Genomic DNA, 27,569 nt, shown 5'->3' with positions numbered 1-27,569 from the left:
AAACGTGAATGAAACCCTACAATCCCAGGTAATGTAATTATTCACTTCCGTTATTAAATTACGACGGCACATGGGCTCAGCGTAAATTCAAATTCATTTTTTATTTTTGTACAATTTCAAAATTGGACTTTGTTGTTTTAAACAATGTATACACAAAGTAAAGGGAAATTATGATGTAAATGGAAATCAAATCTACTTATTTGGATTGCAAATATTATAAAAACATATAATGTTGAATTTTACTGTTCATTGCTTGCTAGAAATTATCATTGATGTAATCAAGATCATGGGATAGTCTTCTGATATTTATAAAATCTAGTGCGTTCAGTCAATAATGAATTTCATAAATTTAATCGTTTTTCTCGTGAAAAAATGAAGGGCACAAAATTGATTTTGTACCTTTTAATATATATTATTAAGAAATTGATTGAAACGAAGCTTGTTCATGCTTTAGACAGTTAGGGCTGTGCCTAGATAACACGTGCTCTTCGATAGGATTTTCAGCTGGTAAGAGTCCGGGCAACTAGATGAATCCAGCGAACCTGGACTCCTTCACAAAGGTTTTCTCGCCCTTAAAATAATTTAGCTTAGGTTAGGTTACGCTAGATCAAATAAGGTTAGGTTGAGTGAGGTTAGTTTAAATTAGGCTAGATAAAGCTAGGTAATGCTCGTTCTAGGGGTAGTTTCAAACTCTCATTGTAGAAATACATTAAATAATTTTTTTTTATGAAGAAATTGATGGGCACGTAATACATATTGTTCGTCTTAGAGATTAAAAGATTAAAACGAAGCATGTTCGTGCTTCAGACAGTTCAGGCTTCTGCGTACGAACGCATCTTTCTTCTAACCTCTTTAGTTTTTAATTGTTTCATGCCCCTATTGGCCCTTTTCCCATTCTAATGTTTTATTAATGCAAATATTTCAATTTTACCTCATGTGTATTATTCTCTCTAGACATCTAGAGCGTCTAGGGAGATTTCCATATTATCTATGTAAGTTTAAAAGAAGAGTACAGCCGGCACATGTGAGGTTATGTTCATTAAGAACAGTTCCACATGTGCCGGTTGGAAAAAAATGGGATTTTCAGCTGGTAGGCGTCCGAGCAACCAGATAAATCTAGTACACCTGGGACTCCTTCACAGTCTTCGGAAGATGTTCTCACCCATAAAAAAGTCAGACTAGTTTTGGTTAGATTTAATGAGTTTAGGTTAAGTTAGGTTAGGTTATGCTCGTTCTAGGGGTCGTTTCAAAGTTTCTAAGTTAATTGAAGCAATTTCCGTCACCAACATAATAAGGAAGTCTTATGCAAATATAATAATTGTAGAAGCTTTTGTGCTAAGGTCATCGTCGTTCCACATTTTTAGTACCTAACCTTAATTCTTGAGTTCACTTTGATCGTTTTTTTGTGTTATAGGACTAGCTTTCTTGACTTGGTGTGACTAGATACTCAATTGACCAGGTATTTAGAGACGTTTCTCTATCGAAGTTTGGTTATAATCAATTTATGACCAGCAGTATTTTGCACATCTTCTGCTACTGGAGCGCAGCTTTTCAATTTAAATTTCTTGACCGTTTGTAATACCAATTATGTAATTTAGTTTTCATACTTAGGTATATCGAATGGAATATATAAAAAATTTATAACAATTCATGTTTAAACCATACAATTAGAAAGTTCAGTTAATTCCTATGTTTATCGATCGGATTTTGTACAGCACATAAATTATTCAACATGAAATTAAGTTATTTTCCTGTTTATTGTCATTATAATGCCAGCGATGAAAATTATGAGGCTACAAAATGGTTGATGGCAATTCCCATATTTTGAATTAAACTGTACAGCCCGATGAAATAAATGAACAGTTGATTTATAGTATCGTCATATTGCTTCAAGTTTCGTGTGATATTGTACATAATGTGTTTTTTTTATTAGTTAGTTTTCGTATTCCGTGTCGATGGTTTTATGAGTTTTCAAGATTGTAGTAACCGATAAATTACAAATGCAACAAAGCAAATGACCACGAGGTTTCTTGTTGCTTAAAAGTTTATTTTTAGAACAATCATAGATACGTTTCATTTATTTAGAGGTTAATAAATCATAAAAAGTACACGTTACAAGAATATCTGAGATTTGAGGATTTTTAGCAATAATACAATCATAATAAAATATATTTTTAGTATCGATAAACTGGGGTTTATAGAATGGAATATTTTCTGACATTAATGTTTTAATACGATTTCGACCGTGTGACCGTCACAGCTTGCACGTACAAGGCGCTATTTGGAACACCAGTTTTCCCAAACTTTTCGCAGTATATTAATCCAGTAAAAATAGACAAAAATAAGTCACAACTTAGCCAAAATTCGCAGAGAACTGAAAATTGGGAGATACCTTGAATACATCATTGTAAATTTCAAAAAACCCCTTCGATCCTAATTCATATTTTAAATAACCAAAAACTTTCTCATATAAATTTTTGGGTTTTGCGTAATACAAAATGTGAAGACCTTTTCATAACCTACAACTTTACGATCCGACTTTTTTCCATAGGATTTTTCCAGAAATCGAGATTATCCGTTTTTTACCGTTAAAAACTCATCCACTCTCCCGTCCCTACCTCAGATCGCCCGTAAATTATTTTTCTTTCCATCTTCATTATTTTCCAATGGGTTTTATCCTACTATAATGTTTTTTGTATAAAAAATTATCAACACTGGTCTAAAAAGTAAACTTATTTTTGTAATTCCGTAGCGTGTCATGTGCAACTTGGCAACGTGAGTTTTGGGTTTCTTCGTTTCAAAAATGGGGCGCAGCGTGAACTCGAAAAATTCCAATTGTTGCAGGCCGAAATCCTGTTCGCATTGAACCAAAATGTTAATGTGCTCGTGAAATGATTTTTTTTATGGAATAACCAATTGATTTTATACACTTAATCATTAACATATATTAAATAAACATAAAAGATACAATAAAAGGTGAAACTTGCTGCTTTTCGTCTATAACTTCCGCTCTTGTGATTTGTGATCCACCAATTATTTTTCGACGTTCTACCTATCCTATAGATTGGGTCAATTTTTTTTATTGAAAAATAATGAACATATCAATTAATTGCAACATCATCTTTATCAATGTTATTGTGGATAATGATAGCAAATATATTGAGGGGTTGCTGCATATCAAAAAGGAATTTATTTCCCAGAAATAGATTAATATAATATACTGAGTTGAAAATAGCTTGAATAATTAATTATTAGTGTCTCCCTTGAACACTTGAAAAGAAGATTTTATAATACAAATAGCCACTCTCGGTCCTTTGTCTATGTAAAGTCGAGACTTATATTTTGTCTTTGAAGCAGTCACCGTAGAGAATCGGTGGGATGTTGGAAAGGCAATAATATACGAAATGCTCTTGTTTTGAGTGGAGAAAAGGCATTATGTACTCTCTTTTTATGACTAAAATATTTTCTACTTCTCTAATTAAGAAACATCCGTAGGTAGTTCGAAATGAATACATATATTGAAACCTGGAAGAATTTTTGAACGGTAGCAACATGAAAAATCAAATAAGTGGATGAACACAATTTGATTTAGCGATAACAATAAAGATTAGTGGAGGCTTTGACGAGTTTCTAATTATATTATCAGTTGAAGAAAGGTATTTCCGTGATATAAGGCAAAAACAAGGTTTCCTCAGTTTTTTCAAAATATCTCGTTAACGAGGCAAAATATAAAAACTTTCCCTCAATATGAATTTGATGGCAAGAAAATTTGACAAAAAATATTTTTGCTCACTTTTTTGTGGACGGTAGCAACACGGAAAACCAGATAAGTGGATAAACACAGTTTGATTTAGCGGTAAAAACAAAGATTAGTGGAGGTTCCGACGATTTTCTAATTATGTTATTAGCTCAAGAAAGGAAAGTTCAAAGTATTTTCATGATATTTCAATTGAGGGTGAAAATGAAACTTGAAAGGAGGTACTTCCAAGATGAACCAATGTATTCAGGGTCGTCGCTTATGAAAATAGCGATAAATTAAGGCAAAAACAAGGTTTCTTCAGTTTTTTCTAAATATCTCGTTAACATCTTGTTGGAATAATGCACGCTGACGGTTTAATAGGGATAGTTCGCTAATAAAATCATTGTATAATTCATTCTGTAAAAAACTTAGATAACGTTCAGCATTCGTTGATTGTCGAAAAAAATATGGTCCTATGATTTTATTTTTGTAAATACCACACCATAAGTTGGTGTTGAATTAATATTGGTTCGTGTTTTGATGGTAAAGTGGGGATTACTGTCACACCACCAGCGACAATAATTTTATAAACTGATAGTACCTTTTGATGTGAATGTTGGCTCATCGGTAAAAATTATATTGTATGTATCAACGAACAGAATTCAAACCGTCTGTCATAATCTGTATCTTTCAATGTATGCACAAACTGGAGTTTGTATGGATGATAATTGTTATTTTTTCTAATATTAGCACCTCTACCTACTTCATTTCGGATCAAATACATTCTTTTTCTCAATTAGATTTTAGACTGTTCTACTACATATAACATCACTTGTAATTGCGTGTCCTCACTGGCTACCCTCTTCTGGCGTTTTTTATTAAAATTATTGTGAACACTTCCAGACGTCTTAAATTTATTTATAATTTTTGAAATTGTCGAATGCTGAATATTTCTATTCTGATGTCTGTTGTGAAATATAGCTGCTGCTTCTCGATGAGTCTTATAATTATCTCCCACAATCAACACTATTTCAATTTATTCCTCATTACTTAACCGAACCACCATTTCTTGTATTTCATAAAATCTAGCTAGCGATTTTATGTTTGCTGTCAGTGCATCTTAGATAACAAATCTTTCTATACGCAAATTGATAATCTCCTGAATTTTTCAGGGCAATGCTGATGCAGAAAAGTTAATAAGAACAAAAAAAAATGATCAATTTTTTTTTGATAAACATTGTCAATATTCTCAAAAATGAAGGTACTTTACTCTTGAGCAAAAATTCATATTTTTCACATACGTATACGACTAACAAATTTTGATATCTGATGAGTGTATTCCAGGTTTTGAACCATGCACAACTTTCATGAAGAATAACTTTTCTTCATAAAACTAAGAATAAAAACTGTTCCCATATGGTTCCGACTTAATTGGACACACTGTATATGCAATTTCCGAATATACCATGGTGGTACCAGACGAATTTAGAAAACTTATGACACCTTGCCTCTATGGATAATCATTATAATAGTGTTGATACGAGCCAAATTTTGTTACGATATGGTTTCCGAAGTTGTGGTATTATGATGACAATGACTGAAATAATACTGATATTCCAGGAGCCAGTACTTCTCTTACAGATAAAGGAAATGAACAATGTCGTGTTTGTTCTACTCACAAGAAAAAGAGTTTAAATTGTTTTATGTGCCAGTTTTGTGATGGGGCCACTTCATAAGAAAGAATTGCTCAATCAAGAATACTTTGATTCATTTATTGTGGTGAGTCAATCCACGTTCTAGCCATCTTCATTTTTAAACTGAAGTACTTTGCATGTTTTGGCTTTTTCCGCTGTTTTCCTCTACTTTCTCCTCTTCTGGGTATTACTACACCACTCACGGCCTCCCATTGTGATCAAATCTCTTGTTACTTGACTTTTTCATTGGAGTTTTTGATCTTCCTTTGGGCCGCTTTCCTAAGAGTTTCCGTTCTATCGTTTCCATTTTATATTTCTGGTGATAGTCTCTTCATTTAAGATTTCCCTCAGCGGTCAATAGGATTTTTTTGGTTCATATATTCTTCTAATCATTTTAGTTTTTCTTCATCTGATTTTTTTAGATTCATAGTTTCTCCTCCATAAGTTACTGTTGGCCTTATTGCTGTTTTTTAATGTTCATTTTAGTACGTCTACTTATTTCCTTGCATAGCATTGGTAGTTAGAATGTATGATATGCTAGGTAGCGTTAGATCCTTTGAGTTCATTATGGTTGTTAACTATTACTCCTAAGTAATTAAATTGTTAACTCCCTTGAATAAATATTTCCCTTGGTCCTTGCTCGATCTTCAAGAATGTTTCCTTCTCCTGTTTCTTCGAACTTTTCGTAATTATCGTCAGATCATCTGCGTATTAGTAAATATTTCGATAATTTCTACAATGAAAACTGCGTGTCTAATATGCGATTAATTAGTGGACGAGATTAATGATGATGATGATATGAATGTGGTCTAGCTTTTTCTCTAAAATATCTTAGTGAAAATTTAATATTATTTTTTTATGAATCTTTTCATTTATAAAATATTTTTAAAGTATTATCACAGACCAAAATAAATGTACGTTTTTGATATATTTTTTTTTAAGTTAAACCAATTCACACGTGGTCTTTTAAGCTATTAAAGTTGAAAGAGAGTCGAAAGCAAATCCAGAAATGTGCTTTAAGAATCCGTACGTGCGAGTAGTTTTTGATTGACCCTAAATTTCGACAGAGAAATCAAATCAACCTTTTTTATTCCTGAAACTAAATTCCACACTTCGTTTTGAAGTGAAACGCGGTAAAATTTATAGAGTGACTTTTCTGCTTTTCGATTTCATGATTATTGCGATTGAAGAGCGAACGGTGAATTGAGCTCGTATCGCTTTTCATTAATGTCACTTTTAGATCACAAAAAGCACATGAAAGTGCCAATAATAGAGATTATATTGGTGTCTTTGGATAAAAATACTGGAATTATCTCAAACTTACGTAATTATACAAGTAATTGAATCATTCAAATAATTATCACACAGATTTTTCACATTTTATGCATCATATTCTGTGAATTGGTAAATTTTCTCGCTATATGTCATTTTACGTTATAATATTTCAGAATTATGGGATCCTGGGATGTTAATGTTGATGAATTAATTCCAACTTTTTCATAGCACTATATTAAAGGTATAGACATACCCAAACATTTTGCAATTGAAAGTCAAATATGCGCTGAAGGTAATGAAATTACTGATTGTAAGAAACTTAAATATATTCCTCCCGAATGGCGCAAATTACAGACACTTGATAGCAAGGAAATCACTGAATAAATCTTAGTTTAAACAAATTTATCAAAACAATTTTAGAGATAATAGAACTAAAAAGTGAAAAATGATTCTAAAAATGAAATTACTGATGTGAAAATTGATGTCACTAGCGCGGGGTGCTTTCTATGAAATTGTTACGATGAAGCTCGCAAAATGGGTCCTTAGACCGGCCCTGTCCAGTAGAATGGAATTGTAAAATTATTTAATGATTTTTTGTATTATAGAATGCGGTTTATTTATAGTATTTTTTCAAATAATTTCTAGGAAAGTCTATTATTCGTTTCTTTTGTTTCTTTTTGTTCTAGAAGTTTCTAGAATTCTATTTGTAGTTTATAAATAAGTTCATGTAGCGCAATTAATTAATTTTAAATAAAGAGTCGTAGTGAAAATAACGAATTAGTGAAAGTAATCGCAGAAATTATTTAAATGATATTTATGAGTAAATTATTAGTTAAGTGTATAGTGTGTAAATAAATTGAGAACGTAAAAGACAGTGTTTATTAATATATCTCACGAATAGAAAGAGTGTAAATAAATACGAAAAATGTTACAATATTTTTAAACTTACTTTGCGTTTTTTCATCTATATTTTATTTTAGAATGGCATAGCGTAATTAAACCTCAATAGGTATGCAAAGGAACCACAGAATGACCCAACGAATATTTAAGCCACTTTTGGCATTGATTTCATTGTAAAATTCTTTTTCTTTTTACCAAGTGCAGGTAGTACCACTCGGGTTGGTGTAAATTTATGGATTTAGCTTATTGTTATCCATTCACAAACACTGAAAATAGTGTGCCAAAGCATGCCGGTAGGATACTTGTAAAAACGAAAGCCGAATCTGAAATAGGGCTGGAATTAGGCCGAGGCACTAATAGAAGGTACCTGTTAAACGCAAAACGTAACTGTATAATCCACTACACAATATTTCAAAACTGACACCTATGGCCGACACTATTGAGCCGAACTGGACGGAATTCCCCATTTTATCACTCTAAACTTTCCTGAAATAAACTATAATATATAATAGATCTGAGTCGGATTCCAAGTTCAGGAACTGTCCGATTGATTTTTTTGATTACTGAAAACTATTTACTGAGTACGACTTTCTATGTTTTTTCTATTTTGTTAATAAACTAGACATTTGGCTGGTTGGTCGGATTTCACATATGATTTTTTGCGCTTGGAATTTTTGTAATGGATCCATTTTTCATCACCAGTAACAATCCGATGCAAAAATGACTTCCTTCTGTGGCGTTCTAGCAACATTTCGGACATGCAAAATCGCCTTTCGATGTCTCTCGGATTGAACTCATGTGCAACCCAATTTCCTTGCTTTTGAATATATCCAGTTGATACCCAAAGATTCTGCGAGCTTTTCTTAAGTTTGGCAACAATCTTCATCGAGTAACGCTTCCAGTTCTTCATCTTCAAACTTCTTTGGCTGCCCAGGACGTTCACCGTCTTTCAAGCCAAAATCACTACTTTTAGCACGTTCGCTCAGCTAGAGCATGTTCGTCATGACTTTCGGCAGCATTTTTCTTTCTTCAAGTAATGAAGAGGAAGTCCCCGCAAAAATACTTTTTCAGGAACAAAGTTCGACATATTCGAGTGAAACAAAAATTATTGTAGTTGAAGCTTCAAATGAATGACATATACTGAAAAGACGCCATCTCCTATAAAATCGCGCGAATTAAGTCATAGACCCTAAATGTAATTTCATTTTAGTTTCAAAAGCATAAATCAGTATAATAAAATATTAAGTGAGGGGTTACCGTATCTTACCTTCTCAATTTATTTGTTCACAAGCGTAGCTCTCCGAACATCTCAATATCAACATATTTTCGGAAAAAATTGAAATGAAACTCGTGGAGTTTTCACAAATTTTATTAAAATCTTTCTAACGTCACAATATCCTAGCTATACACAATGATAGAATAAGCAAGAAGAATTTACACACACTCACAAATATCCAAGAAAGTTCTGTCGGTATCACAGCACGAAAGTCCCGTACACTTACGAATGTTTGAGCAACACTGTACACCTTGATGTCATTTTAGTTTGTCAGGAATCCCATACAGCATGCAAGTAGTAAAGTTAGTATTGATTTGCAGAGTTGAGATGCAGTACTTTTAACTGAAATGAAAAGACAATATTTATTAATATGTCGATTTTTTCTCGAAAAATTCGAGACAAAAACAACAGTTTATCACATTTTGAAGATAATTTCTCATAAATATGTTTAAATTAATAACCCAGACAATGTGTGAGAGAATTCACAGAATTCACACCTTCTAATATGCAGTTATAATCTCAAAAAAAATATTCCGAATCATTTTCTAGGTACAATATATACCCCCTGAGAGAGACTTATAGAAGCAATTCTATTTTATTATGAGGTATTGGTAATAATTCAAATTTTTCTCCTTCCTTTTCAGCCGATATTTTTGCTTTTCTTGTTGAATTAAATCCAACTACTAGAGCAGACGTAAGTTAGTGATGTAATTGATATCATCTTAATCTAAGAAACATTAATGATATGCCCAAAACTCAAAAATCAAGAGCTGGATCAATGGCTTTGATCTTTGATTACTTTCATCTAATTCTTGCTCATGTTGTGGCTTGACTTCTGATCATGAAGAATCAGTACTTGGTTCACTGAACTTGAACATGAAAGCTAGAGCACGCTATAGATAAAATATGATGGATATTATGAAACATATAGAACAAAAAATGTAGAAAATGGTAGAGGAGAAGAATAAAGATAATACAGAAAAGAGATAGAACAATTGAAGAAAGAAAATCAAAAGTTAACAGAGAACATTAAAAAAAATAAATAAAGCATTATAGAAATGAAGAAGAGACTAGAACGCTTGAAATATAATTAAAGGAAGAATCATGTACACATCCAAGAAATATGAATAGAAATAGAACTAAGAAACAGAAGTACCAACCTAGAAAACGAACTGTATGTTAAGATCGCAGTAGAAAACTCGGAGAGTTTAGTAGAGAATACATACCTAGTCAGATAGGCCAATCAAGGACAAAAAGAAAGTGATGATAAACAACAGAAAAATGAGATTTAAAAAGGATGAAAAAGTGTACGTAAAGGATGATCTGTCACTTAAAGACCGGGAAATACAGAAAAAATCAGAACTAGAGTAAAGGAAAAAAAGACTGAAGAAGAAAGATGAAAATTGGATATACGGAAATATTCGAAGAATCACGAAAAGGAGATGGAACATGGTGGATAATAAGCTGAAAAAAAGAGATATAACATATTACTAAAAAATTAGTTAAATAAAAACAAAATACGGAATTTATTTGGAGGAGCAAAATGATAAGAAGCTTGGAATGAAGAGGCTGGATCACAAACAGTTAATGCCAGATTTTGGAACAACATAAAATTCATGGACACGGATGTAGACGAACAAAGAAGGAAACCAACGAAAATATAGTACGCGGTGGTGATGGAAGACGTAAGAAAGAGAGAGGAAGCAAGAAATAGGTAACAATGGAAGTTAATAACTTCCAAACTATGAGCCTAAGAGACCTGCGTGTAGCACCTATTGCATCTGTTCGCACAATAAATCCCACTTTATATTTTTTCCTATTGAATCAATATAATTTTTCTGATGTGGTCTAAATTTCTATTTAGATGCTTTTTAATTTATAACAAAACGAAAAACATTTTATTTTATGTGGTTTTCGATACCTTCCGCTATATTATCTAATTTGTATCATGTGAAATTGCGAATAAAGAACTAAGTTTACTATTCTACTGATTCTACTATTGAGAAAGTTTTCATACGTATTTTTTTGGTCTTATTTTGTTCAATGAAAACCACTACCATGATACTATAGTCTTTTTAATTACTTCCTCAATTACTTATTCTACCATGTTATTTATATTTTCATCGATGTAACCTTCAGCAATTGCAGTTGCTCTCTACACTCCCATCCCAAGTGGTATTGGAAGGTTTTGAATACAAGTCTGGGCTAGTGAAGAACTCTAAAAGCATTAACTATATTGTAAAAACCAGACCAGCAGGGTATATCAGCCTAGAGAAAAAAAAAACACAACTACTCCTTATATACAAAAAACTCTACTATGGCCCCAATGACGAAATAAACGGATAGCCAAAGAATTAGTCTTACTGGAGGAACATTCCAGGTTTGAGATATCTCGAAATTTTCGTAATCATATCAGCTAATAAGTCTGAGGACCTTCTCGCAATGTTCAGAAATGACATTAAACTGATAGTTGATCTTCTAATTAGTTACTGCCCCATCGAAAACCTCTTTAAGACGATAGGAATGGTAGATCAAGCAAACTATAAAAATAACAAAGCAAAAATTTTGAATATGTTCTACCAACTCCATCAAAAGGCATAGATAACTCGACAAATCCACTTTACAACTCACCAAAGAACTCACAACTGAAGTAATGGTTTTGTTTGTAATTCTGATTATGTTTAATAAGATAAAACAGAAGTGATATTACAAGTAGATGAATTAGTTTGAAGTCTATTTGGTGTTCTACTCCCAGTCTAGTCCAATATCTAGTATTTCGTAGCGACGATAGTTTTTTGCAACCTATCTATCTTCTGTCCTCAACCTTTTCCTAAATGATCGGGCACGAAATTATTGATGCTTTTTGTTTCCATGTTTAGGATCTTTCAATCCCTATTCAGCTATCTGAGTAGCTCTTTATTACTGGTATGTGCAGTCCACGGGATCTGGAGGATTATTCGATAGCATCACATGTCGAACGCTGCTATTTTATTCATGATGTCAGCTTTGAACGTCCATGTCTCCATATGTAATAGCGGAGTGCTCTCAACCGCGTTTGATTTGTATGGTTTCTATTAGTGAGAGCTGGGTTCCATTTGGTGAATGCCCTACGTGACATTACAATCCTCGCTTTTATCTTTTCATCACAAGTTATGTGATTCAGTTTAGTTCTTTCAGATTCCCGAATATTTGAATTGTGATATAAGTTCAATTTTGTGTCCATGGATTGTTATCTATTGAGCTTTTTTAATATTACTGCCCTATCTTCGAACAGCTTCATGCACACTGACCAGCAGGATTCGCAAGTCTCCCATGTTTACTGCGTTGATTGCAATATCTTACGTTGTTTAGAACTTCACCACTTATCTTTGCACAAATTATTCATATAGATTAAGTTTCCAATAATGCGTGCAATAGAGAGCTCCCCGATTTGCAACTTGACTCTTGAGAATTTTACAGTTTACAGTCCTATTTGTCCACAATTAATTGATGCAGGAAGACCATATTATCGATCCTTGATGTAACGAATATGACAGGGCTGGGATATTTTCACTGATATGCAGAATTTAAACATTCCCTCACAAGCTCTGATGATAAATTGATAAACAAGTCCCGAGTCATTTCACACGAGTAGATGAGGAAGAAAATGTTCTTTCTAAATGGATCCTGCAATAAACAATAATAAATTGACAGTTTAGGTAAATTGTATGGGACTAGGGATGAAACCTGGATGAATTATCACATGCTTTAATCAAAACTACACTCGTTTCAGTGGACTGAACTAGGAAATATCTTACCGAAAAAAACTAAAATTTCACGATCGGTAGCAAAGTGTTGGTTTCTGTGTTCTGGAAAAAAATTATTACTACTATATATAAATTCAACGAAATGAAGTTATAATAATTGCTTCCGCATATTCTGAAGATATGATTAACGATTACTTCTAGATCTAAAAAAGCTACAAAGGAATGAGTATCAATTTACTGAAGATGTTATCGTTGGAATAGAAGGAGAATAATGCACAAAAAACCGTTAGACTAACTGTATCACTCATGACTTACACAAAATGTAAGATATTTGTTTCACAAAATGGAGGTTTATTAATTGATGTGTTAACTTCACTTCGATGATAATATCGATTCAATTTAAGAAAAAAAAAACGAATTTGGACTAATCTTTTGCTGATTGCAGTAAATAAAACTTATTTCATCAAATTTCGGGTACATTTCGTCAAAATTCAATTCAATCTTTCGAGAATATTATTGACTGTTTCCGCATTTTTCATTTGAGGAAGTCTTTGTCTGAAGTTCATTAAAGCATCTTCCATTTTTATCGGGTAAATTGGATTTAAAATGGAACAATCTGAAATTTACGAATAATTCCGACCACGTTTCGCTGATGATTGTTGGGTTTAACGCGATTTCAAATCTATTTAAGTCTTACAAACGAGAAGAAATCCATGCTCAGTGTTCATTTGTATTTGAATGAAAAAAGTGAGAGCAGGATTATGTGGTAGAATCGTTGAAAATGGCACGTCGTATCTGCGTCAAAAATATAAGGAAGATGAAATTGAAGTGGACAAATAGATCTTAGTTACAAATGGATATATAAGGAATTGATTTTGATAAAAGATGGTCTCTTAAAATTTATTTGGAGCAGATAATCTGGTAAACAATAATAAATTTATTCAAATATCTCAAATTAACATTATTTTTTGTTTTTGCGTACCATCAAACTTTTCTACGTAGAGGGACCACTCACCAAGTAGCAGAGCTTCCCTTAGAGGTACATTCTCGCTCTGTACAACGCTTTCTTTGTCGCTTCTATAGAGTATTGGAGCGATAGATGCGACGCATTTAACTCTCATTGAACCTCCTCGAAAATGTTGTTCAGTTAAAATGAAGACCAAACCCAACGTGGATGAAGATAAACCTTTTTGGTGATGCGTGAGAGGGTAGTACACTAAAGCATCGGGCGACTGAATCTGAAACAAATTTCATACCATAATTATTGTCGTGACATCAATCAGTAGTACAAATAATAACCAATGTCGTAATAGTTTGGGCACAAGATTCAGGAGTTTAAAAATAGTTTGTAATTATAGCAAAATGATTATTTTCTCAACATTAGTTAGACAAGTCCTTCTTCTTGTCAGTCGCATTGAAATGTTTCATTAGTTTGAAATAAGAGAAAGCATTTACACTTCGGTTGGAGAGATACCTAATGCTGACATTGATCGTATTCAAAATCCAAATATTTCTCGCGAAATGTGAAGGAATATCAATATTGTGATAAACTTCATTGAAGTGAACTTCTTAATTCACTTCAATTTTACTTGAAGACACACTTATTTCAGCAGATTCTCTACGTTTAACTTCGAAGTTAATTTCCTATATGTTGCTTTCAGAATGTTCCTCTCTTCTAGTTTCATCTGTTTTTTCATCATTTCAATCGTGATATCCAACAAATATGAGTTGGAATTGGAATTGATTATGGTAGTATGTTATCCTGCTTTTATCTTTTTAGAGAAATTCCTAAATCTCCAGCTGCTCTGAAGAGCTACATTTGCCCAGAAAAAAAAAAAAAAGATTGTATCTGAATAAAGTGATCAAAGAGAAGCAATATTATGTCAAATATCTGGGAATAACCTTTGATGTGCTGAAGTAACTGCTATCAAAGCAGTAACTGTACAATACTGCGCTAGATGTGCATCATCAAAAAAATATCCAATCACAAAGCAGAAATTGGGTATGTAACTTCGCAACATTGCCCTGGATCATGAAGTCTATAATGACAAAGAAGAAATTGGGTTTTCAACTTCACAATACAGCCCTGGATCATGAAGTCTATAATCGCAATGCAGAAATTGGGGCGGTAACTTCTCAATACTGCCCTGGATCATGAAGTCTATAATCAGAAAGCAGAAATTGAGGTGGTAACTTCACAATACTGCGCTGAATGTACATCATGATAGTGGAATGTATAATCACAAACTAGAAATTGGGTTTGTAATTTCACAATACTGCCCTGGATCATGAAGTCTATAATCAAAAAGCAAAAATTGGGGTGGTAACTTCACAATACTGCGCTGGATGTACAACATGATAGTGAAATCTATAATCACAAACTAGAAATTGGGTTTTAAACTTCACAATACAGCCCTGGATCATGAAGTCTATAATCGCAATGCAGAAATTGGGGCGGTAACTTCTCAATACTGCCCTGGATCATGAAGTCTATAATCAGAAAGCAGAAATTGAGGTGGTAACTTCACAATACTGCGCTGAATGTACATCATGATAGTGGAATGTATAATCACAAACTAGAAATTGGGTTTGTAACTTCACAACACTGTGCTGGATGTGCATCATGATAGTGAGGGCCATAATAATTTATAGGATTGTCTGCTATAGCAAATTGATCAAGTCCTAGAAACACGAAGAAAGTACAAAGACTAGAGACAAGTTTTTCACCAGCAAATTTTTCCAAAGATCATATGAAGAGAATAAGCATGGAATTGGCTTCCATCACGATGTTGAACAATAAGAAAGATTGATATCTACCAGTTAAGGCAAATAGCATCAAATGGAATACTGAAGGTTAAAAATCTACTAAGGAAACTGGCACTAGATACTCATTAATGCTAAGTTGGAACTTCTGGCTAAGGTTTGGTGGCATTTATTTTGTATGGTGGAATATAACTACAAGAAAGAGTTCCAGAGGAAGGAAGAGGCTAAGAGGAAATTATCCAAGACATGCTATAAAGACTGGAGATAGTTATTTCTTATGAATAAGTCTTTCTGGTGACGATATAATCAAGAAAATAGGCATCAAAAAGAATTTCGCGACGATGTTAGTCGATGAAAAATGCAGAACTGAATCTACCACTCAAACTTTTCATGCCAGTAACATCAAAGGATATACTGATCGTTAAAAAACAAAAACCAGCACCGGCGCTGGAGTATTTGAAGGTGACACCCGATACTTATTATTGCTAAGCGCCTTTTAGGTACAAATTCTTACCAACGAAAAGTGTGTAGGGAGAAACTCCTAAAAATTTGATTTGAAAATGGTAATAGAACCTAGATACTCAATTAATCAGGCAAGGATAGTTAAGTCGTTTAATTTGTGTTTCCGTAGCATTTTTTAGTAGAGTGGAAGTGAAACTAGAAGAAAGAATTCGAGGAGATGACAAAGTCTGAAAGTAACTCAATTAGTGGATGCTTCCGCTCCAAAGATCGCATAAAAAATATTCAAGTACTACTTCCTGGCGTTCTTACAAGGGAGATATCTGATAAAATTGAGTCAAACAGAGAATAACGAGTGCATAATGTATATGGAAGTTGGGATCACTTGTTTGTAGGCGTTGATATTACAAGCCAACGTGAAATTTTTATTAGCGGAGATGAGGACATCTTCAATCCAACGCCTTACATTATTAATCATGATATTTGCTTAGACATTCTTAGTAAAAGAAAGTGTTATCTCAAAAATCGCTTATTGATATGTTTAACTGATTATTGGACATTCTGTATACATATTGATTGATTTATATCAAGCAGTGATTGCTTCTTCTTGAACCTTTTCAAAAATTTCACCATTTGCACATCATAGATTTCATAATAACGGTTTTGTTTATTATTATTTATTAAATTTCATTTCATCGCAATCAATAGGAACTGTCTCGAATGGAATATTCTTTGAAATATTCGAACTCTCTATTGTGACTTCTATGGATTGAAAATGTATAACTGGAAATGGAGATATGAGGATTTCGGATCAGAAAAAAGTGAATTACAGATTCAAATAAAAATAAGTGGTGAGCGATGATAAGTTTGAATGGAACGAAGAGTTGAATATCTCTAAGAAATGCTAGAAACGTGGACAAGACTAGAACATTATGGAAATGCGCAGAATAAGTTTAACTTGACGGCAATAAGTATAAAAACAAAAGACTGGTAGATGAAAGATTGAAGTTGAATTTTCAAATAGGATAAGAAATTGCAGATCAACGAAAAATTAGAGACAATGGAACATGAACGAATAGATTCCTATAAAACAGAGGAAGCACGAAATTTAAATGAAGCAACAATCAATAGAGAAGAAACAAGGAAAATAAAAGAGGACATTATGGCTAAAACAAACAAAGAGGAAGACCAGGAACATTGTGGATTGAGTAGATGAAGGAAATAGGATGAAAAAAAGATTAAAGCACGTTCTAGGGGCAGGAAATCGTGAGAGAAATAGGTGAAAGAGCCGTATTCCGGAAGGCAGGAGGACAGCACATGTATTTGTTCAGATTTCTTGTGGATTTAACAACAAAATATAAACAATTATATCCTCTACTGTTTATCAAATATATTTGATCATATTTAGCAAAAAAAAACTCACTTGCTGCTCATTTATGTACCAATTTAAGATAGAAGCCGGATGACTTTTTCCAGAAGTACAGTTCAAACTTATCTCGTCCCCTATTTGATATTGAAGTTCCACTCCAGTTATGACGGGATCTTCTTCAGGAAGAGCTGTAACAAATAAAAGGAAGTTGAAGATATCTACTCTCCTTTCAGTATTAACTTTAACTTACAATTTTTGTAGTGTTAATAAATGTTCTCTAAAGATACAAGTTTTCATAACATAACGAAACAATAACAAAAATTGAAAAACGAACCAAAATGAAAAATGTACTCTCATAAAAAGTTCATTATAATAATTTCATACCCTTTATTCTGAAAGTGTTTTCCATAGATAATAGAGTTTGTTTGGTACTATAACATGTATCCATTGAACATAACCTGGACATACTTAAATTTTTTATTTTGTTTCAAATTATTTCAATAAATCAATGCGAATATATAAAATGAAGAGAAAATTGGGATTATAATCAAACTAAATACAATTTTCATCCACATTACTTCTTTGTATAATTATATAGATATACAATTTTATATACCACTGTATACTACTGAATACCACTGTGGATCTATATAAAAGTATATTTTATAAGACTAATAACTATGAGTCTAATAGTGAACAATTCACGCTTTGTTTAATTAACAAATTGTATGTTTACTCAAATTCCTAATCTAAGTTTTAAACGTTATGAAAGTAATTTTGATTTCTATCAACCTAGTCCTCGCGTCGGTTCAACTAAGTTGGTTTTCTATAACCTTCCTACATTCGGAATTTTTTGAAAAAAAAACAACGCGTTTGATTACGTTGTCCTTATTACTTGCACTTTTGCACTTCTGTCCTTTATTGTTTACATTACATTTATATGTTTATTTCCAATTATATATGTATATGATCTGTTCTTATGAACTGTTTCAGTCTTACTTCTATCTAGTTTAAGATTCGCAATTCACGCTTTTTACTTTAAATATTTGAAATGGATATAAATATTGAGAGTCGAATTTTGTCCCAACCTCTCTTAATAACTACCTAACATATTGGAATTTGGGTAATTTCACATAGTTTCTCACGTCTTTTTCTATGATTCTCCTACTAAAATTCGCCCTTATTTTCTTCAGCAATCTGTGATTTCCTACGTAATTTAAAACATTTTCTTTCTAAAATCCTCTGTTCTTTTTTTGCTTGAATTTCTTTGGTACGTCGCAAATACGTATTGTTTTAATACTCTAACACCTTAATTGATGAATTATCTTGAAAATATGACCATTTCCACAAATCTCCATTATTTTTACTTAGTTTTTAACCGACAGTTTATCTAGCCTCTTTAACGGTCGTCCTAAGTCCTAAGTCCTACAGATTACAACCAGAACTCTTTGCAAAGAAAGGTGGATTCGATTGTATGTCTAGTGAAATTATGAATATTCAGTGTACTTTTAAATCATTTCAGATGATTGACTTATCAATGCCGAGGTATATAAAGGACAGATGATACGAATGAATATGATTTTGTCGGAGAATCAATCAGGTTTAGTTAACAGAAAGCGTCTTCTCTTATTGTATAAGAATACCCCATAATGCCAAAGTTACGCGGAAAAAGATTGGAGAACTTAGTGGTATCAACCTCCGGCATTTAGTTCGGACTGAAAACAAATGCAGTAAGACAATTTATTGCACTTGAACCCAAAGAATGGTTCACAAAGTGCTTGTTGAGTTTGGACTATACTTTGAATATTATGATTGTGAATCGATTAAAATGAACAGTAGAAACTCATATTATCAATTAGAGACTCTCTATACCACAAATAACTTTTGATTTGGTGCTTCATATTTTTATGAGGAGATGTTTCAGATGGAAAGAAAGTACTCAATCAGAGAAGTTTTACATTCATGAAACTGCTTTGGTATCTCAGCTACTTGTAGAAGTAGTCGATTCAAACTTTTGTTGATCTTTAGACGTTTTATGGTCAATTATTTTAACGAATCAGTAAACGTGAATATGAACAAGATTAAAAGTTTGATGATCTTGAAGCTGCAGAACCTCTCAGACTTGACTAGGCGCTTCAAAAGTAGACGAATTTTACTTGAAACATCAATAATCTCATACATATAGAGTGAGTTTTATGTATGGAACATTTTTATTTGTAATACGGCTGGTATTATGGTGGTCTCTACATTGTTGTCAGATTTTTCCTTTTTGTGGCAAAATAATGAATGGATCATGCTATATATTTTGTGTTTTCACAAATTATCAATAAATTGCCAGGCTACTTTCTTCGTTCTCTGAGCAAATGGCTGTTTTACATGAGGTAGGTAGCTAGCCTTGCCTTACAACCCTCCTCTTCTATCCGGGCTTGGGACCGGCAGCATGGTCGCTGAGCTACTCAATCCGCCTAACGGCCATACTGGCAATTTATAATAAAAGTGTAGAACAGGTTATGTCTTTTAAATATTTAGGGGTTAACATCACGAGCAAAAGGAACTTGAAACAAGAAGTCAAAACGCAAACAACAGCAGCATCTAGGATATCAGGATTCCTTCGAATCGTGATATGGAGGAATAAATTTTTAAGTATCGAAAGCAAAATACGGGTATATAAAACTTGTGTCAGACCAGTAATGACATACGCCATAGAAACGAGGGCGGAGACTGCAACTACTAAGAGGATTCTTAGAACGACAGAGATGAAGACATTACGCTCAATCACAGGGAAAACACTAAGAGACAGAATAAGGAGCAATGGAATTAGAAGAATGTGTGACGTTCCGGATATAGTGAGATGGGTCAGAACTAGAAGAAGAGCATGGAGAGATCATGTCAATAGAATGAACAACGATCGACTGGCGAAAATCGCAAAGGAAGAGAGACCCAATACAAGTAGATCGCCTGGAAGACCACCAAAGCGCTGGTATGAGAGCCGGTCCTCGCAGTCACAACTTAGGCTGTCTCTTTGAGAACACAAGACATAGTCTTAAAATAAGAAGAAGAAGACGAATTATCAAGAAATTCTGATTATTTTTTATTCAATATTCTCCATACCAAAATGCCAAACAATTCAACGTAGCCAGGTCATGATTTTTTCAATTTGTAAATAATAAAGAATCCCAGATTGAGTCAATAACAAAGTTATTCGCTGAAGCCTAGTTGTTGGACAATTTATTAAAAACCTGCTGTTAGATTATACCTATAATAACAATGGAGATTTATTTTTATGGGCTGATTAGAATGGATTTGCTAGAATTCACTAGAACTTTTCACGCACGAGCTATTGAACTTACTAATGGAAGAATGGACGAATTTTTTGACAATCTTGGAAAAATTCACGTTGATAAGTATTTTCCTGCTGCTGCTGTGCGCATTAACGTTGATGAGAGTGGTCTCTTCATAGACCAGAGTAAAATACCAAGAATTATAGCTCGAAAAGGAAAGAAATAAATCAGAGCAATGCCATAAGCCGAAAGAGAATTTGTATGATATCCGAAGGAATGCTTGTTCTTTTCAAAAATTTCTTTGTATGCATGAAATTTATTATTACGTAAAATTTTCATTCCGGATGTTTGCGAAATATCAAGTTCGCTGGATATTTGTCTAGTACTCAAATGTGGATCATTTTCTACTAGGACACAATTATCAAAAAATTTTTTTTTCAGTTGATGCAGTTTTTCTGCGCCGTGATTTGAATGAATCTTTAACTGAACAAGTTTCGTCAAAATTTTTCACCAATTTACTGACAGTAGATCTTGTTATGGAATTTCGGTTAGGATATAGATTATTAAAGATATTAAACGTTTCTTGTTGACTTCTAAGCCTATCACCGTATCCTAATATAATTAAAATATCAATTCGTTTTTCTGCAGGTAAACGATCCATTGTAACTTTCAACTTCAACAATAATAATTTATTGAAACGTTGATCGATGAAAAATACAATCAACTAACAAGTAGTCGTGGCAATCATTGAAGTATCAAGACTTGGGTAGATACACACAAGCAGAAACCATGACAATTATCTGTCGAAATAGATAATATCTCAACTAAAAGGTACCTGAAGTGGAAACAGATTAAGGATATAAAAACTTGATAATGAAAGATACAAGTTAGAGTTACAAAGTTAAGAATTATAAACTAGAAGTGGAAAACCATGAATATATTTTAGTAGCAGGAGAAGTTTGAGAAAGTCGGAGTTGTCAAACTTATAATGGTAATACTAAATTTTCCAAATATAAAACGAACGAAACCTCAAAATTATTCTATTCAAAAATTTAACAGAAATGATTAAAGCATTTTCGTCAATCGTTTTTGGACTATAAATGATAATTCCTCTCAATTTCGAATGAAATAGAGTCACCGTCCAACATAGATGACTTTTCAGCCAGCGACATAATCCGATTTAATAATCGATCTCTAGTTGGTCAACCAATCTGCTGCTACCAATGAATACAAAATCAGGACATCCAGCTTATTAGTTATATAAACGCTTTGAAGTGCTATTTCAAATGATCTAAATATACATTCATTATAGTTGGTTTGTTAACAATCATAATTTATATTAACTAATTAAAAATTTTCATTACGAATAAAATGAATTCATATTTTGTTATGAATGATCAAGAAATAGATAAATAACGAAAACAAATAAACAAAAAAGCTGCATAAATGGATGACAGAAAAAAATTACTAGTGCAAGGGCGTACTCAGGATTGGGCGAATACTATAGGGTGTGTCTTATAAATTGATTTCTACGCCTTATTCTTAACATGACGTAACTTATCTCTCTTTGTCACTTGTTAATAAGACATCATTGGAAACAAAAGTTTAAAGTAGCTGTTGCATCAAAAGTATAGGTAGAATTGAGGGAAAAGACACAGTTGAAGGGCAAACCGATTAGTGTTGGTTTTATCGTTTCAATTGTGGAGGTCGCTCAGGTCGTACCCTTGGGATATTGAGGTTAGAAGGGAAGCAGCAGTAGTATCAGTACTATCCAATCATCGGACTCCATTGGATCATAAATCCCCGTTTAAAATCTTCAAATGAAATCTATAGAATTGCCGAATAGTATTGCACGAAATAACCGAGATTCAAGCGAATCGTCGAGTTGAAGTAGTGAAATTATAAAGGTTTAGAGTACTTCAAAGTGATTCCAGATGATCGTTCTATCATTGCCGAGATGTATATTGAATATATGAGGTTTTGATAGAGAAATATCCAGGGTTAGATAACCACAAACGGGCTTTCTCATAACAAGACAATGTTAAACCACTTGCCGAATAGTACTACATGAAATAACCGAGATTCAAGCGAAACGTCAGGTTGAAGTGGTGAAATTATAAAGGTTTAGAGTACTGCAAAGTGATTCCAGATGATCGTTCTATCATTGCCGAGATGTATATTGAATATATGAGGTTTTGATAGAGAAATATCCAGGGTTAGATAACCACAAACGGGCTTTCTCATAACAAGACAATGTTAAACCACTTGCCGAATAGTACCACATGAAATAACCGAGATTCAAGCGAAACGTCAGGTTGAAGTGGTGAAATTATAAAGGTTTAGAGTACTGCAAAGTGATTCCAGATGATAGTGCTATCATTGCCGAGATGTATATTGAATATATGAGGTTTTGATAGAGAAATATCCAGAGATAGATAACCACAAACGAGCTTTCTCATAACAAGACAATGTTAAACCACTTGCCGAATAGTACCACATGAAATAACCGAGATTCAAGCGAAACGTCAGGTTGAAGTGGTGAAATTATAAAGGTTTAGAGTACTGCAAAGTGATTCCAGATGATAGTGCTATCATTGCCGAGATGTATATTGAATATATGAGGTTTTGATAGAGAAATATCCAGGGTTAGATAACCACAAACGGGCTTTCTCATAACAAGACAATGTTAAACCACTTGCCGAATAGTACCACATGAAATAACCGAGATTCAAGCGAAACGTCAGGTTGAAGTGGTGAAATTATAAAGGTTTAGAGTACTGCAAAGTGATTCCAGATGATAGTGCTATCATTGCCGAGATGTATATTGAATATATGAGGTTTTGATAAAGAAATATCCAGGGTTAGATAACCACAAACGAGCTTTCTCATAACAAGACAATGTTAAACCACTTGCCGAATAGTACCACATGAAATAACCGAGATTCAAGCGAAACGTCAGGTTGAAGTGGTGAAATTATAAAGGTTTAGAGTACTTCAAAGTGATTCCAGATGATCGTTCTATCATTGCCGAGATGTATATTGAATATATGAGGTTTTGATAGAGAAATATCCAGGGTTAGATAACCACAAACGGACTTTCTCATAACAAGACAATGTTAAACCACTTGCCGAATAGTACCACATGAAATAACCGAGATTCAAGCGAAACGTCAGGTTGAAGTGGTGAAATTATAAAGGTTTAGAGTACTGCAAAGTGATTCCAGATGATAGTGCTATCATTGCCGAGATGTATATTGAATATATGAGGTTTTGATAGAGAAATATCCAGGGTTAGATAACCACAAACGGGCTTTCTCTTAACAAGACAATGTTTCAAGCGAAACGTCGAGTTGAAGTGGTGGAATTATAAAGGTTTAGAGTACTGCAAAGTGATTCCAGATGATCGTTCTATCATTGCCGAGATGTATATTGAATATATGAGGTTTTGATAGAGAAATATCCAGGGTTAGATAACCACAAACGAGCTTTCTCATAACAAGACAATGTTTCAAGTGAAACGTCGAGTTGAAGTGGTGGAATTATAAAGGTTTAGAGTACTGCAAAGTGATTCTAGATGATAGTGCTATCATTGCCGAGATGTATATTGAATATATGAGGTTTTGACAGAGAAATATCCAGGGTTAGATAACCACAAACGGGCTTTCTCATAACAAGACAATGTTAAACCACTTGCCGAATATTATCACACGAAATAACCGAGATTCAAGCGAAACGTCGAGTTGAAGTGGTGAAATCATGAAAGTTTAGTGTACTTCGACGTGGTTCCAGATGATCGAGCTATCATTACCCAAGTATATAGTAAATATAGGTTTTGATGGACAAATATCCAGGTTCAGATAACGAATCTTAAACTACATACTACCAAAGTTACGTGGTATAATATTAGAGGTTTTATTTTTGTATGATTACTCGATAAATGAGAAACTCCTCAATCAATTCTACCGCAATCTCATCTGATTGGTAGAAAATGATACTGTTCCCAATTTTAGCACAGTTTTGCTTATATCCTCAGAAGTCGTATTTCTCTAATGGTACATCTATATAAAGTTAGTACTCTTGGTATAGTACCCATACATGATTCTTTTTTGCCGTGCGGAAAAAAAACTCTTTCCAATCCATAAATATTATATAATATTCAGTTCTCGGTGATCCGGAGAATTCAAGAATTGAGCTCGGAACTCGGAAGTCCGAAGTTGTGTAATGAGCCTCCCCGTATATTGGGAAAAAAGCGTGTAGTGTATAGTGTGTGTCAAAATAATGTTAGTGGTTCAAATAACTTTATTAATACAGGCCCTAGTTTTAGAATTATATTTTATTACAGTGAACGGATTTACAATTTTATCTTGAAGACAGGGATGGTAATGATTATTGAATCAAATCGCATACCTTAAGCTTACAAAAATGTACTCCTGTTATTATTTAATATAATAAACCGATTGGCTGATAGCTAGTAATTTATCAATTGATTTCGTGCCAATTTTCGCAAAAATACAATGAAACATTTTATTACTAACCAACAACAAAAACGTTGATATAATGAATGTTCAGCATGAGCTTCCACACTTTCCAAGTGTAGAAGAAGGTTGTTTTTTGTGCTTGAAAGAGCAGCCTCATATTATGTCCAATAGAATTACAGTATGAAGCAATTATTTCAATCAACTCTCCCTCTATTTTTGAGAAAACCTTTATGAAAACCCACAGGATTGATATTCCCTTATCGCCCCACTGGAAAAGACCTCTAAAATGGAGAGGAGCACATCAAACATGAATTCACTGGAGTTTTTAGTGGAACATCATCGAACAGGTTCCAGAACTCGTTTCACAAAAAATACTAATATTTTTATGCGAAAAAGTTGATAGAGTATATCCCTATCAAATTATTGTCTGTCTGACAATTCTTCGTTTAAAATAAAAGGTTCAGCATGGAGCTTTCTGGCTGTAGAGTTTTCCATAGTAGCTTTAAAATTGAAGGTTTATTAATAATCAAAAAATGTGACCAGAGGCGCAGTCACAGAGATTCGTGTGAGGGGGGCGATAGCCAGAAATTATAAAGAAAAGTCAATTTTTTGTATAACTTTCAGGTATAAATTAAAACTATAAGTTTTCACAATTTTTTTTCGACTTATATTATAGTTGGAAAATGTGTCAGTCGATTTTAATATATCAAAAATGATTGGTCAACACGTTAAATTTCTGTAACGATCTCATTTTGAACGTGTTCATTTATGACGGGAAAAAATCGTAAAAAAGCTCCGGTTTTTTTGTTTTTAGAGTTAGCTTTTTCAATTGCAGGCTTCCTATTTCCTTCCTATTTCTCTTTGTTGTCACTACTTGATTATTTCACACTTTAAATCTATAAAATCTAATTTACGCACCGAGGGCTAAAATTATATGAAGATATATGGTTGCCTCCGTCAACACAAATAATCTTGGACTTGCACAGGTTTAATCTTGTCTTGTTTTTTCGTTCGGTTAGCGTACGGCGGGGGGAATTCGCACCTGCTTTCGACAACTATTTGACAAAACGATTAACAACTAATTTTATGGCCGTTTGATATACTGTAATGACAAGTTCACAACATCAAAAATACTGAAAATTTTATGGAGATCAAGAGAATTAGAAATAAAAAACAAAATTCAAATATTGGAGACCCATAATTCGGAAACTAAAGTGTGTAAGGATGAAATTTCATACTTTCCCGACCTTTCTATTAGCTTCGGTAATCCCAGTTTAATGAAGAAGCTTCCTATATATAATTACTTATTTCGTTTCGATTATTGTACTTAAAAGTATTTTATTTACATTCTTCATGAGTTTTTCTGGAATTGTTATGATAAAATTTGACTAGTTTGTTTTGTATTGGAACTATTTACATCTAGATCAGCTAGATGGGTAACCCAGTCATATTTTCAACCCAAAGCACCCTTCCCAATTTCACAAAATATTGATTCCAGAAAATAAAAGTTTCGAAAAGAAAATGAAACATATAAAAAGCTCCACAAAAGGGTTATATACTTTTTTCACATTTTTTCATTTTTTTCATTTTGGCTGTTATAACTCAAAATATTTCGAAAGGAATCAAATTGGCTGTCCTAACCTGAGTTAATTTCTTCGAAATATGTAGGCCAATAACCAGCCACGCGAAGAATTGTCAATTTGATTTCTGCCAAAAGAATAGGTTAACGCAAAAATATGCAGATCCCTTTTTGAGCAGCGAGCAGCTTTTTATAAGTTTAATTCTTTTCTCAAAACGTTTTTCTCCAAAATCAATATTTTAGGAAATAAGTAGTGCGATCCATAAGTTCTTCGTTTCATATACTATGAAAAATGCGTTCTTGGGAATCTGTGGATGAGTTGCCTGAAAAGTCTTAAACTGAGTTTTGAGTGGTCATAAAATTTTTGACTTAAGAAGAATTAATACAAACACAAATGAAAAACAGAATGAAGGTTGTTAGTAGTGACTTGTATCCATCATTTTAAAAAATTAAAACTTGAACTTGAATTTTTTGCTGGGGACAAGAAACACTAGAAGATTACTCACGGGACGAGAAGATTACTCACGGGCGGAAGGTCCTGTGACGGTGACTACTCCAGAGAACTAATTTACTGGGAATAATTGTTTTAGTGCAAGTAACCAGCGTCTAAAAATAATAGAAATTGCAGCACAGACCGACAATTCACTAGAACCAGTGCAAACTTTACTTTCACCTGCACCGGAGAAACTGCTAAATACGATTTTCTGCAACTGCAAAAAAGGATGCAGTGCTAAATGTGGTTGCAAAAAATTTGGACTGTTTTCAAGGCCTGTCGTGCTCTAATATCGAATTATCAAAGGATCCATTTGATTCCAACGAGGCGACATGCGATACATCGCTATTAAAGAACAAGAACCAGAAGAAGAAAAACAAGAAGGTCAAGAGGAAGAATTCGAAACTTACGACTCGGACGAATAAATTTATCTACTTTTTTTCAACTTAAATCGCTTTTATCTTTTCAATCTCTGCTAATATATATTCTTTTGCAATAGTTTCAAATCAAATAGGAT

The 27,569-nt window shown here is 33.2% G+C and overlaps 1 protein-coding gene across 2 annotated transcripts in view; it reads right to left on the bottom strand.

Moving 5' to 3' along the window:
• Positions 1–8,964: 8,964 nt before the first annotated feature.
• The window catches only part of LOC130449804 (uncharacterized), a 149,874-nt gene continuing 131,269 nt past the window's right edge, over positions 8,965–27,569 (bottom strand). For both annotated transcript variants that reach the window (XM_056787823.1, XM_056787822.1), the window contains exons 5-7: positions 17,276–17,409; positions 13,646–13,868; positions 8,965–9,226 (exon numbers count right to left, since the gene is read on the bottom strand). In XM_056787823.1, coding sequence (XP_056643801.1) covers positions 9,147–9,226; positions 13,646–13,868; positions 17,276–17,409 — 437 coding nt within the window. In that variant the 3' untranslated portion in view covers positions 8,965–9,146. The remainder of the gene's footprint in view (positions 9,227–13,645; positions 13,869–17,275; positions 17,410–27,569) is intronic.

The sequence above is a fragment of the Diorhabda sublineata genome, chromosome 10, assembly GCF_026230105.1.
Source record: "Diorhabda sublineata isolate icDioSubl1.1 chromosome 10, icDioSubl1.1, whole genome shotgun sequence".
Taxonomy (NCBI): domain Eukaryota; kingdom Metazoa; phylum Arthropoda; class Insecta; order Coleoptera; family Chrysomelidae; genus Diorhabda; species Diorhabda sublineata.
Note: the sequence above shows the minus strand (reverse complement) of the source record. Positions and strands in the feature narration are given on the sequence as shown.